The 13,083-nt window shown below is 39.0% G+C and overlaps 1 protein-coding gene across 2 annotated transcripts in view; it reads right to left on the bottom strand.

The window, feature by feature from the left end:
- The window catches only part of ephb4a (eph receptor B4a), a 116,493-nt gene that overhangs the window by 31,682 nt on the left and 71,728 nt on the right, over positions 1-13,083 (bottom strand). For both annotated transcript variants that reach the window (XM_062047683.1, XM_062047684.1), the window contains exons 3-5: positions 10,626-10,907; positions 6,072-6,459; positions 4,699-4,851 (exon numbers count right to left, since the gene is read on the bottom strand). In XM_062047683.1, coding sequence (XP_061903667.1) covers positions 4,699-4,851; positions 6,072-6,459; positions 10,626-10,907 — 823 coding nt within the window. The remainder of the gene's footprint in view (positions 1-4,698; positions 4,852-6,071; positions 6,460-10,625; positions 10,908-13,083) is intronic.

The following is a 13,083-nucleotide window of genomic DNA, read 5'->3' as shown; positions in this document are numbered from 1 at the left end:
TCAATGATCATCAATCTAACCTAATGTTGGAAACACTTCACATCATATATATCATATGAATGTTTGTATTGTGTAATCCCTCTACTAAAATCAAAATTAACCAATAATTTCATTTTTGCGCCTGTTGTGGAAATCTGATGCAATCAAAGTGTATCAAATGTCTCCATCAAATCCAATTATAACCCCTCACGCTCCGTTTTTACCACCGGTTCACCTTTTCATGACCTACACAGTGCATTTGTTTGCCGCTGAAGACATATTACTTAGTCTTTACATGTAGCCAGGAAGCAGAACAATGATCCCGCAGAGCCCTTCGCGTCACAGCGGGAGCGTATGGTGGCAGAATTTAACTGGTCCAATTACGCCTCGCCGGAACGCGCATGATAATGATCGTTGTCTGAAAATGGTGAGGGGATAGCTGTTGCCTCGAGCCGAGAAGAAGCAAAGAGCCACTGAGACTGCCACTGCCAAGGAGACAGAGCTTTGTCACCGAGCCTCCAGCTGCCGTACGTGCAAATAGTTTTCTCACTGGAAACCCAAGTGGGCCAACATCACACACACACAAGCAATCACCCGGGGGAAGGTAGTTTGAAGGTGATTCATTTTCACACTTGAAAATCAGATTTAACGTCGGCTAACAGATTTAGATTGAGAGGCAGCCTGGACCGAAAAAACAAAGTCGGGAATAGAAACGGGTTCATTAAGTAATTTGCAATTCACATTATCAATAACAATCAGGTTGCATTCATGTGATATCACACTTGTGTCAATTGAGAATGCCAAGTTTCACATCCTCTTTAATGGCTACTATGAGGAAGCACACCTAACTGCTAAACCCCCTCCCCACAATTCACACATCCAACAAGAAGTACTTCTTACCCACAGTACGCTAATCGTGCCGGGGCTTATTTTGCACCTAAAGCGTGCCACACACCATTGACAGTGGCGGGCTAAGGCATGGCACCAGGACATAACCTTTTCAAAAGGCAGTTTTTGTGCCCTATAGCTTTTACCATCCAAAAACAATGTTACGTTACATTAAATGGAGAAGGATCAAGCACTAGGACCAAACAGTAGCCTAGTTTCCTTTAGATCTTACTCCATTGTTGTGGTCATGATTCCACGCTCTACTGTCACTGGAAGTTGTTGGAGACGGAGTTTGATATCAGAAGCTTCATTTACATCAAGGGAACCCTTCCGCGGATGCCTACAGAACTTTCAAGAATTCAAGGAACTTCATTGTCATACCAGCATCCATGAGATGACACAAACTTTGGTACCCAAGGTCCTAGATGTAGCTCAAAGTGTACAACAAGAACAACAGTATGTGCAAAATAGTTTAAAAAGAATAGGATGTAAATCGACTAGGTTACAAATATCATAGGTTAATACGAATAGATTATAAATAGAATCAAATGAGTAGAAAAATACAATAAATTGTGATCCAGTAATGCAAATAGAATGTAAAAATTATAACAGCAAACCAAACCAAATAAAAGCCCAGTTGAGCACAGTTGGTGCATGTGTGCAAGTTAAGTGTTTCTTATGGCTTTTAGCACGTAATGACTAAGGCTGGGTAAAAAAAATCGATTTGATCGATTATGCATCGATGTCTTTTAAATTTTGCGATATCATTTCACAAGGCATAATATTGATAATTATATCCGCTCTCGCCAGCGTTGAGCGGCTTGTTCTGGAAGTGAACCATAGTACATTAGGATCATACAACGTAAATATCCGACTGAAATTGTTATTATTATTGATTGAATTAGTAACTCAGAGTGTTGCGAGATCACCACTGAAGAAAGGACGGCAGCTGTACTCGGAAAGTGTTTTTGTTTACATCTTCATGCCCTTGAAAGCCGCACTTTTGTCACATGTGCCAGAAAAACAATGTTCCTTCACAAATCCTGTCAGACTGCGCTAAATTAGAGTCCCAAAAGAATAGCATACATATTTACTGTTTATTTTGCACTTGAGGAAACAATACTTTATTCCAATTTGCATTAATGGAAGGATGGAACTTTCACTTTCACTGACAATTCTTTTCCTGTTTCAAAATTTTACTTTTGAGACTTTTAAGAAAGTTTAAACTGTCAAAAGTTGTTTATGGGAAGATAAAAAACTACCGGTAAGTACATTTGTATTTTGTAACAGATTTTCAGACACACAAACTATGTTTCTTCCAAATATCATTGTCAGTGGAGGACTAGGTGAAAAGGAATGGCTAAGCATGCTACAAACACACAGAGAAGGAAGACGCAAGAAAAAAAAAGCTTCAATGTAAAGTAAGGGTGATCGATTCAGCTGTTGATACTATTGATACTTAAAATAGTATCAGTACCGTATTTTCCGCACTATAAGGCGCACCTAAAAACCTCCAATTTTCTCAAAAGCTGACAGTGCGCTTTATAATCCGGTGCGCCTTATATATGGACCAATATTGAGCCACAACAGGTCTCGCAACTACGAGACCTTCTTCTACTAAACGCTTCTTCTTCTACGGGGGAAAATGAAGTTGGCGGCTGCTTACCGTAGAAGAAGAAGCGTGTGGTGCATGCTGGGATATATGACTGCGCGAGGCGTGCCGTTTCATTTCCATTTGTGTGTTTATGTAAAGACCCCAAAATGGCTCCTATTAAGAGACACGCTTACGACGCAGAGTTTAAACTCAAGGCGATAAGTCACGCAGTGGAACACGGGAATAGACCAGCAGCGGGCATGTTGGATGGCGTATTCGCCCAACTGTTTAATTCGGACACTGAAGAAGAAGAATTTGAGGGATTCGTGGATGAGGAATAACTTAATAAAGTGAGCTTTACATGTTTATTTTGTGTGTTGTGTTGTGTGACATTAACGTTTGAGCAACTTTGAGTTATTGATATATTGTTATTGCTTTGCACTATTTCGAGTGTTACTATATTGTGATTGCACGTTTGATTTACCGAAACAGTATCAGACTGTTTTTTACATGTTTATTGAATCGAGGAAAAGTTCCCCTCCACAATGTGATATAAATGTTGCACTACATGTTATACCTTGCTGTTGTTAAAAGATAAACAAAATACCACGTCACTGACTTTACCTCGGAGAAAATAACAAAACAGCTGTTTATTCATTTTGGGAGTGAACGGAGTTGTCAGAACGCTGGTTTGTAATATTATTATTACCTCTTGTGTAATTTATTTTTACCCCATATTTGTTCCCACTACCGCACCTTAAATTGGAGTCCTTAATCTCGTTATATGCAAATATAATGACAATAAAGTCCATTGTATTCTATTCTATTTTAATCTATTAATAAAGTTTGACTGACCTATTTGACTGTTTTTGTTGACATTCCCTTTAGCGCAGCTCCATCTAATGGATGCATAACGTAACCCTAGCCTCTACTGTAGCGTCTATTCTATGCGCCTTTTAACGCGGTTCGCCTTATAATGCAGTGCGCCTTATATATGAACAAAGTTTTAAAATAGGCCATTCATTGAAGGTGCGCCTTATAATCAATCCGGTGCGCCTTATAGTGCGGAAAATACGGTATATAAATGATACTGAAGTGATTAGGTCAATATTTATCTTTTTCTTGTTCTTATTAAAAATATTTTTTGTCGTTTTAGTTAGGAAGTAAGTATCTGGAAGGAGCGCTATCGCAGGTCCTTTCTACCCACAGCCTAAGGCTTTACAACGCACTTATGTGATTACTGTGCTGTTTTTTTTCGTGGTGTGTCGTTAGTGATTTTTGTTGTATTTTATCTTTTATCTATACATATTAGTGAGCAATATGTAGTATGTATTACTATTTTTTGGTTTTTCATTTTGCTTTACTTCTGTTACTGTATGTAAAAACCTGCACTGCAACAATGTAATTTCCCCATTGTGGGATAAACAAAAGTATATAGCCTAAAGTACTTATTACTTTAGTTATTGTACACTAGCCACTTAATTTTGCAGCATCTGATTTACAACAATACTAGTAAATTCTACATTAAATACGTTAAACTTTATACTAATGTATTATTGTTTTTAATTTAAATACTTGCTATAAAACATTTTCAGTTCTATAATCTATTGTCAAAGTATCGGATCTGGGCTTGAAATCAAATCAGATCTGAGGCAAAAAATTGATTCAGGATTAGAGGCCAAAAATATTCATCATGACATCCCTATTAGTAATTCTGAAATATATATTTAAAAAAAACATATATTCTGTTAAACTACTAATGGTGTAACATAAGTTAGCCAGTGGTGTTCTTCCTGGTTTAAATGTATTTTACTTTGAGCAAGTTTCAAACTGCCCCTTTACATGTTTTTTAGAGTCTGTGCGTGCGCATGCTCAGGAATTTGTTGAGTCCCACCCCACCCCACCTCTGAAATCAACATTTTAACCTTGTCTCTGGTTTTAAAGACACAAGTATATGTTTGCTTAAGGACAAGAGGCGTGTTTGTGTGGACATGGCCTCAGTCAGCATTGAGGTGTAACGTAAAACCATCAATGGCTACTTAAACTTTTGAGTAGGAGCCCGACCCCCACAATAATCTGTCACTAAAGACATGCATCTCAATGGTCAGTTTTGGGACAAAAGCCACAAAACAGATTATAGTGCGGTGAAAACAGTAGCACCAGAGGCGGCAAAAAAGCAAGTGTGTACTTTCGCACCTTTACATTCCCATACAAAAATGAATTACATGTTTACTCACTCGTGCACGGTGTGTCTGGAGAGTCGGATTGTGCCCGGAAGTATCCAGGCCGACATACACATACAGCCTCCCCCCTGATGGAGGTGTGGCTCGCTCCTGGACAGACTGTGCACTGTCCCTCTGCGGTGGACTTGAAGTGACCCACGGGACAATCTGTGGAGGACAAATTAAGGAGAATGAAGCTTTTATATTGAATGTGACCTGTGGCTGAATCCTACATGCGCATTAACTGTGCTCAGGTGCCAGATGGCTGCATGTAATGAGAAGCAAGTCATAAATCAGACAGTCTAGTTGGCCTTTTTTAATGAGCGGGTTCAACCAAAACATGATCCTTACACATTTCCTGTTGACATTTTTGTGTTTAGTACGATGAGCATTCTGCAGTATGTGGATGCTCCTTAAGAACACTTGGCTACAGGAAGTTCCTTCATAGCCTTCTTTGTCTGAAAGATGAACCGAAGTTCACTTAAAGCTACAAATCAGCGAGTCAAACACAAATCAAGGTGTCGTCTTGAGTAGGAATAACACTTCCAACTGCTAACTGGCCCGCTGGGAAATAAACCAGTGAGCTTTATGGTGTAGGGAGGGCTTTGTTGCAAATAATCAAGCTCATCCATCAAACGACATAAACTTGACAGCATGCATGTGTTGCACATTCTAGCGAGAATATATGCATTGTCTGTAAGCAAGATAATGCTATTAGACTCCATTTAATTTTCTCAAAGAGGCAGCCTCTGGAGCAAATACACCCTTCAATCTTCTTATAAAGGCAATTTCCTCTAATGGTTTGGTGAGTGTTTTATTTTCTTAATAACAGAAAGCTGGAAATACAGACTTCACAATAAGCAAAGACCTCTGGACAAACCATAAAAATATACTTTTCGAACATATTGAATGGTGCAAGTGTAAATATAACTGCCAAAAATGTTTAACACAAACTCTTTCCTTGCTTTATGTGCATTCTGCTTATGAATCCATGCTGTTGTGATGATGTCACCATGCATGTGTGGGGATCTTGCTAATTGGACTCATTAGACAGAGCTGCTGAGAGAATCACCCACCAACTCCCACCTTTGATGTGCTCATAGCGATATAGTCCCCATCCCACACACACTCCTCTCCCTTCTATCGCACTCAGCCATAAGTTGCCCCAGCAGTAAGCCTTTGACCCCGCTCTTCCCCTCTGAGATAAGTGCTGACCTCTCCCCCGTCCCTTCAGTGTCACCACTTCCCCTCCTCATTAAATGCACTGCCCTCTCACGTCCTCTGCAAAGCGCAGACTTTCAAACCGCCCCACCCTCAGCACACCATTGTTTTCTCTTATTGCCTGTGGAGGAGGAGTCGCCTGCCAGCTAACATCATCTCCTTCCTACCTGTACATCTTGCGTGTCCGTCGGCGGCCTCATATCCAGGAAGGCAGGCGCAGGAAGTGGTTGGCTGGCCCACCCACTGGCCGTCTTCTCCGCAGAAGAGCTTGGGAGGACGAGGTCGGGGTCCCTGCTGTGAGGCGTGCTCCACGCACTCACCCTGCGCCTCTTGCACCAGAGTGCGGGGAACCGTCTCGGGGAATGAGGAAAGAGCGCTGATCAAGGGGGGACACTTCTTGAAGAAAACCCTGACGGAGAGCAGAGCCATGCAGGCGCCCTGAGCCTGAAAGGCCAAGTAGAAGCCTCTCTTGGACAAAGGGCCGAGTCTTAAGGTTTTTATGTTGGATTTCCTCTCGTCCTTCCTGAGGAGAAAGTCTGCAGCCACTGTATCCACCTAGGACAGAAAAGCAGAATGAATCTTATTAGGGCCACATTCCAGCACACAAGATCAACAGCTTCAACCCATTATGGACACATCACATATGCTTTACATTAGAGGTCTTTAACAGGGGGTCCACTTACCCTAGGGAGTCCGCAGAGGTACTGCAGGGAGGTCGTGAAAATTTTTGTTTGATTAGACTCTTCAAAAAACATAAAAACGTGAATAAATAATTATACCGTATCATTATATTTATGTTAGCCTTTATACTGAATTTGCACTTTTTTTTTGGAATTTTGCCTATCGTTCACAATCCTTATGAGAGACAAGAAGACAACATTTTTTATTTTTTTCCGCCATCCAACATATAAAAATCGGCTCGTTCTAGGTGTCTAGTAATGCAGCTAACGGGAGCAATCAATTCTACCTCTAAGTCACTTTAAAAATGCATTCAAAAACCGTCAACAATATTATGTTCCGTAACCTGTATAATAACCAAACTGAAGAGACATTGTTATTATAACACTGAGGAACACTTTTCCTATCATAGTAGCACATCGGCGTGCTTCGTATTAGCTGTAAAAGCTAGTTACAGCAAAAAATAAGCTAGCTTCTACGTCAACATGAAACACGTTTGAGTTTGTAATGCACAACACTGCGATAGAACACCAATTTGTACTGACTGAAAAACATGAACAATCATATTACAGTATCTGTAAAGTATTAGCCCACATTTCATGTTTTGTTTGTATACAGCTAAGCTAGCCAGACAGCATATGTACTGTAGTTGTACTAACACACATGACGTGCTGCTTGTATAATGATTGATATTAAAGTGACTCAATTGATGGACAGTTGTTTGTCTAGTCCAGCTGGCCCGGGACGTTTCCTCTTGATTTTGGGTGAGCACGCCATTTATGTCAAAATAGCTTGGCTCCAAGATCCACATTTATAATGTCAAAATCACTTTCACCTCACTCTACCAGCTTCCGTCTGCTCCAACGTCTCACTCTTCCTTTGTGCCCGCTTCTATAAGCAGCAGTATATTTAGCTTCAAAAGTATAAAGTTGTAAATCCTCATATGTCCAAAAATAGTCGTCTTTGTTGTTTGTTACCAAGTCTGCCATGATTAGAACACACACGAGTGTTTGATTCCGGAAGTAGGAACACACATGTTGCCAGAAGTCAGACGTGTGCTGCTATGGAAACAGAGATCAATGCGCGGAAATGATTAAAATGACCAAAATCATGTAAATATTGAACATATTAAATATTGCTATGAAGGTGTCTGTTACTAAATTATATTTATACTTGCAGCGTGTATATAAAATGTTGCTGGAGGGTTTTTAAGTTTTTTTTAGAGAGCTTTGAAGGTTACATCGGTGACTTCATTAGCTGCATCTTTCTATCGTTTTTTTATCGTCTTTAAAATCATTTAAAAAAGACATGTGTTCTAGTCTCTCATAATGATTGTGAACGATAGGCAAAATTCCAAAAAAAGTGCAGTTCTCCTTTAAGATAGCTAACGATAGCGCTCTTGTATCCAGCAAGCATCTCGCCTGCTAGTTGCCAGCTAGCTAATAGCGGCACTATACAATATTATTAGAACAACTTTGAGACGAGTTTAATTTAAAACACAATTTATTACAGCATATATAATTAGTGGTTCCCCGCTTAATCTATATTCGTTTTGGCGGTCTAGGACACTAGTTGCCAGCTAACTAATAGTGGCGCTATACTGTATTCTTTGAACATCTTAGTATTGCACAAAAACAAGGTGTCTTTACAACACATCTCTCCAGCTGTCATCTAGTGACTAGTGTGCCAGCTGCCAGCTAGCGCTTGGCGTACTAGTTGCCAGCTAGTATGGTAATTAGGGTACTAGCTGTTCGCTAGCAAATAGAGGCTCTATACTGTATTATTTGAATATTTTAGTATTTCACAATAACATGGTAGTTTTCGGGCCAGTTTAATTAAAACACAATTTTGTACAAGATATAAAGTAGGGGGTCTCCGCTCAATCGCTTCATCAGTTTGGGGGTCCTTGGCCCCCCTGCTTTATATTATTAAAACTCTACATTGATTTACTACATTCTTGGCAACCATTTCACAATAACATGGTAGTTTTCTGGCCAGTTTAATTAAAACACAATTTTGTACAAGATATAAAGTAGGGGGTCTCCGCTCAATCGCTTCATCAGTTTGGGGGTCCTTGGCCCCCCTGCTTTATATTATTAAAATTCTACATTGATTTACTACATTCTTGGCAACCATTGTTTCCCTATACTATACACGTTTTCCATGCAGATGTGACACATGCTCCAGCGTGAGGCCGTCACTGTGAAAAAAACACTACCTATAGTATAGTTTGAAAATATTTATAGTCCCTCAGCATGTTCAAGAATCAAGACCAGAAAACTTTATTGATCTCTGAGGGAAACTTCAGGGACAGCTGCATCATTTGGTTCTGTTTGGTCGCATTGAGAGAATTAAACCATATAAATTATACTGGGAAAGGGATCATATTTATCAACAAATGGGAGGCGTTTCCATAATAACCCTTGACACAATGTATGTATTTATAATACACTATAGGGACAAGCGTAATCTGACCAAAAACACCTGCAAACACTAACAAATGGAAGCACATAAGGTGTTGGTGTCATTTTAGGGCGTTTTTTTTGGTGATTAGATGTATTCCAACAAAAAAGAGAGAGTGGCAAAAGATACCTTTACAAGAGGCACCGCCACAATGGATAAAAAAATAAATAAATAAAACCATCAAATAAATCAGCATACGATTAAAGTGTATACTTCCTATTTTTTTAAGAACTGTGACAAAATAATGAAATTTGCCATTTTGGAATTAAAGCTACAGGTAATAGGTAGCATTGAGTGCGCCCAAACACACAATGGACATATAACAAACCATTTTAACATTTGGATGAAAATAATTTGCAGTGAATGAAGCCCATTGACATCATTAAATTAAGTATTGAACAAGAATACTATATTTACAATTATGTCAGTTGAATCACTAAAATAAAATACATATTATCAACATAATGTATCTGTAGCTGTAATTACTAAATGCTAAATGCCATATTGTTTTCAAATGTCTTAATTAAAGCTGAAACTCAGCACTTCAATTAAATGCTGATTTGTTTATTAACTATGTGTATACTGTAAAGGCAAAATCTTGAAAACAAAATGGCATCTCCAAATACTTTTGGACCTTACTGTAGCTAGCTTCACAACAACAACATTGGTAGCAAAGAATGTAAAAGTTGTGGGGACATTTACAGTATCATCAAATATTTAGACATACTTACTGCTAGAAATTAGGTGTTCTAAAGCTGTTGATTATATTAGAGATGTACGGTACATCACTTTTGTCAATAGACATTAAGGCTGCAGCTACCAATTATTTTAGTAATCGAGTAATCCATTGTTAACTTTGTTCGATTAGTTATTAGTAATTGTATATAACACACTTTACAGCCTTAATGTGTATTTTGGAGGAAAATAGTTGAAATAATTTTTTTTTTGATTGCCATAACTTTCTTTTTTTCTAATAAATGCACATCCTCAACATTGAAATAGCGCTTTTAACATGTGTGCATTAATAATAATAATGAAAATCTCTGTTTTCCACAGCTGCAGATCATTTCACCCATGTGCTCTCATGTGCGCTCTATTGCTGCGGCCAGGCGGAAACTATGTCCACGTATTTAAAATTCCGTGCACTCCATGCAGTCTGGATTTAATGAATTTTTCATAGATTAAACGATTATTCGAAGCAACGGAATATAAATTGAAGCATTTTTCCTGATCTAACTATTCGAGTAATCGTTGCAGCCCTAGTAAATATTATAAAATGCATTTTATTACATTTGAATGTGGACCTTTTTTGTAAAAATGTGTAAAAATACAAAAAAATATGTTGTTTTTAATTAGTTTGTTGCTATTTTCCAACCATAAAAATTTAAGGCCAGTATGTGAATAGTTTTGGACTTAATAGAAAATAGCAGCTTCCGCTCTTCTCAGAAGGGTTTCTACAATCTGTTGGAATTTTTGTCCACTGATCCTAGCAAGGTCAGAGGTCACTGATGTCATATGATAACATAAGAAGTGGGCCTCAACACCTGCTAGCTCCCAAGAAAATCAACAAGTGGGCGTACCTTTTTGTAGGGGTTCTCCATCCATGGCGGGTACGTGGCCGTGGCCTCGTTGGAGTCGGCCTGGTAGTAGTAGAGGTTAAAGGTCTCCTTGCAGCTGCGGTGGTGGCCGTTCCCGGAGGAGCACTCCATCATGGTGAAGCGCAGCTCCACGTAAACTTGGGAGGCCACCCGTCGCTGTATGAAGCCGCTGCGCAGCCAGTGGCTGAAGGAACTGTCAGTCTGACAGATCTGGTAGATCCTCACGCTGTTGTTCTCCTCGTCTAAACCGCTCATTTCCTCCCACTGAGAGCAAAGACAAGTTTTAGAACCCGCTGCTTGAGAGGGAATGTGACCCAGAAAGCCAAGCAGAAGGACGTTTTTGTTAGCGTGTCTGTATTTAATTGTCCAGCAAAAGCTGGAGCCCTTTAGCAGCAGCCACATTAAAAGACTCTCATTTAAATAATGTTCTATTCTTTATTGGCCTGCTGTTGCTTTCCTGTCGGAGGCGTGTGCTGCAGCACAACCTGGATTCTTGGCTTTTTAAATCATTCTTCCCACTGCGCTGCAGCGGAGCTTGTGGGATTTTAAGTCCCACTTGTCAAGCAGAATATCAAGCAGCAACCGAGACTGCCTTGGCTCCAGTAACATAGAAATGATGGCACAAATGAGTGACATAGACCACAAATGTAACACCAAAATATGTAAATGAACAGAAGTCATGTTCACCATCAAAATGTTCCAGAGTGCAGGAAACCCCCTTGACATGAACATCATCAAGGCTCAATGGAGCATATTTGCTGAGGAATCTCAGTTATGTAAATATGCAAATGTTTACCAAAAAAATCTCTGCGCAGATGATGTGTTGAAGGAGGCAGCAGAGAGAGAGCGGTGGCGCACTGAGAGACAGGTTCTTAGTTATTTTCAAGAGTTTTTCACTTTTAATCCTAAATGAAACATTGTGGGCTGTGGGAGCTCTTATTTCCATAAACAAACGCTGATTGTGGGGAAGACGCACAACACACCCAGCACGGACTGAAAACACACGTGGAGTAAAATACAGTCTATTAGAGACATTCTTTTGAATGATCTAATGCAGTGGTTCTTAACCTTGTTGGAAGTACCGAACTCCACCAGTTTCATATGCACATTCACCGAACCCTTCTTTAGTGAAAAATAAAATGTTTTATTTATTTATTTTTTCAAATTCAAGACAAAGTTATATGTTTTTTTTACTAGTGCACAAAATGAACTGTGCATGGACATCACCTTGTTCAAAGAACAAAACCAACACAGTGCATGAACTCACAACAAATTACAACACTTGTAAATCAGATGGAAATTTAGAGGGAACATTGTTTGGGGGTATCCATAATACTTAGACTTAGACTTCCTTTTTATTGTCATTCAAATGTTAACTTTACAGTACAGATACGATAGGGAGAAGTTTTTATTTGCACGATTGATTGATTGATTGAATGAAACTTGTATTAGTAGATTGCACAGTACAGTACATATCCCGTACAATTGACCACTAAATGGTAACACCCGAATACGTTTTTCAACTTGTTTAATTAAGTCGGGGTCCACGTTAATCAATTCATGAGTCTGGTGTGTCTTGACCGCAGCGACGGAGGCTCTGCCGAACCCCTGAGGCCGACTCACCGAACCCCTAGGGTTCGATCGAACCAAGGTTAAGAACCACTGATCTCATGTGACATAATTCATCATGCAGCTGCATGATTTTGAAAATAAATTAATGTTTTTCGCGGTGGGGACGTGCATGTGTGTTTTAAAGAAATCACATTGTTTTTTACTTGTAACATCATTATATCATCATTATATTGCACTCCTTCAATGGTCTTCCTGCTGTTCATCATGGAAGGTACCGGAAGATAGTGTTAATTTTGTTGGCTAATAATTTTCGTCTCAGTTGTCTTCAACAACCTATTTTCCCCTGATGAAAACAACCCAACTACAAGTCTAAAACAAATGTGCATTGACTAAGGTCCTGTGTACATTAAGCTGGATAACTCCTTCAGTGCTTACCACACATTCATTTATTTGTGGCGGCCCGCCACGAAAGAATTACGTCCGCAACAAATAGATTTTTATTTTATTTTATTTTTTTATTTTTTTTATTTTATTTTTTTTGTCCTGTCCAGCTTCTCAGGCAAATCATATAGTTGATGTAAATGCCCATATAGGCTGTTCAGATTTACTTTACAAAAGAGAAGTGTAGGATACTTCTCTTGTTGCCTTATTTGTATTTGACCACTACTGTTTTCTGTTTATTTGTTACTGACACCTCTGCCTCTGTTTCACTTTATGTTGCTGGTAAATAATATGGTTGTAGTAGTAGGCTAAAGTTAAATTATTTAGTATGCACTAATTAAAGGGGCAGAGCTTTAAGAGACATTTTAGCTTTTATATTTTATAAGATATATTTTTTGTAAGAACCACAATTAATAAATATATTTCA

Source organism: Entelurus aequoreus, linkage group LG05 (genome assembly GCF_033978785.1).
Source record: "Entelurus aequoreus isolate RoL-2023_Sb linkage group LG05, RoL_Eaeq_v1.1, whole genome shotgun sequence".
Lineage (NCBI taxonomy): Eukaryota > Metazoa > Chordata > Actinopteri > Syngnathiformes > Syngnathidae > Entelurus > Entelurus aequoreus.
The sequence above is the reverse complement of the archived record's forward strand: the minus strand, read 5'-3'. Positions and strand labels throughout refer to the sequence as shown.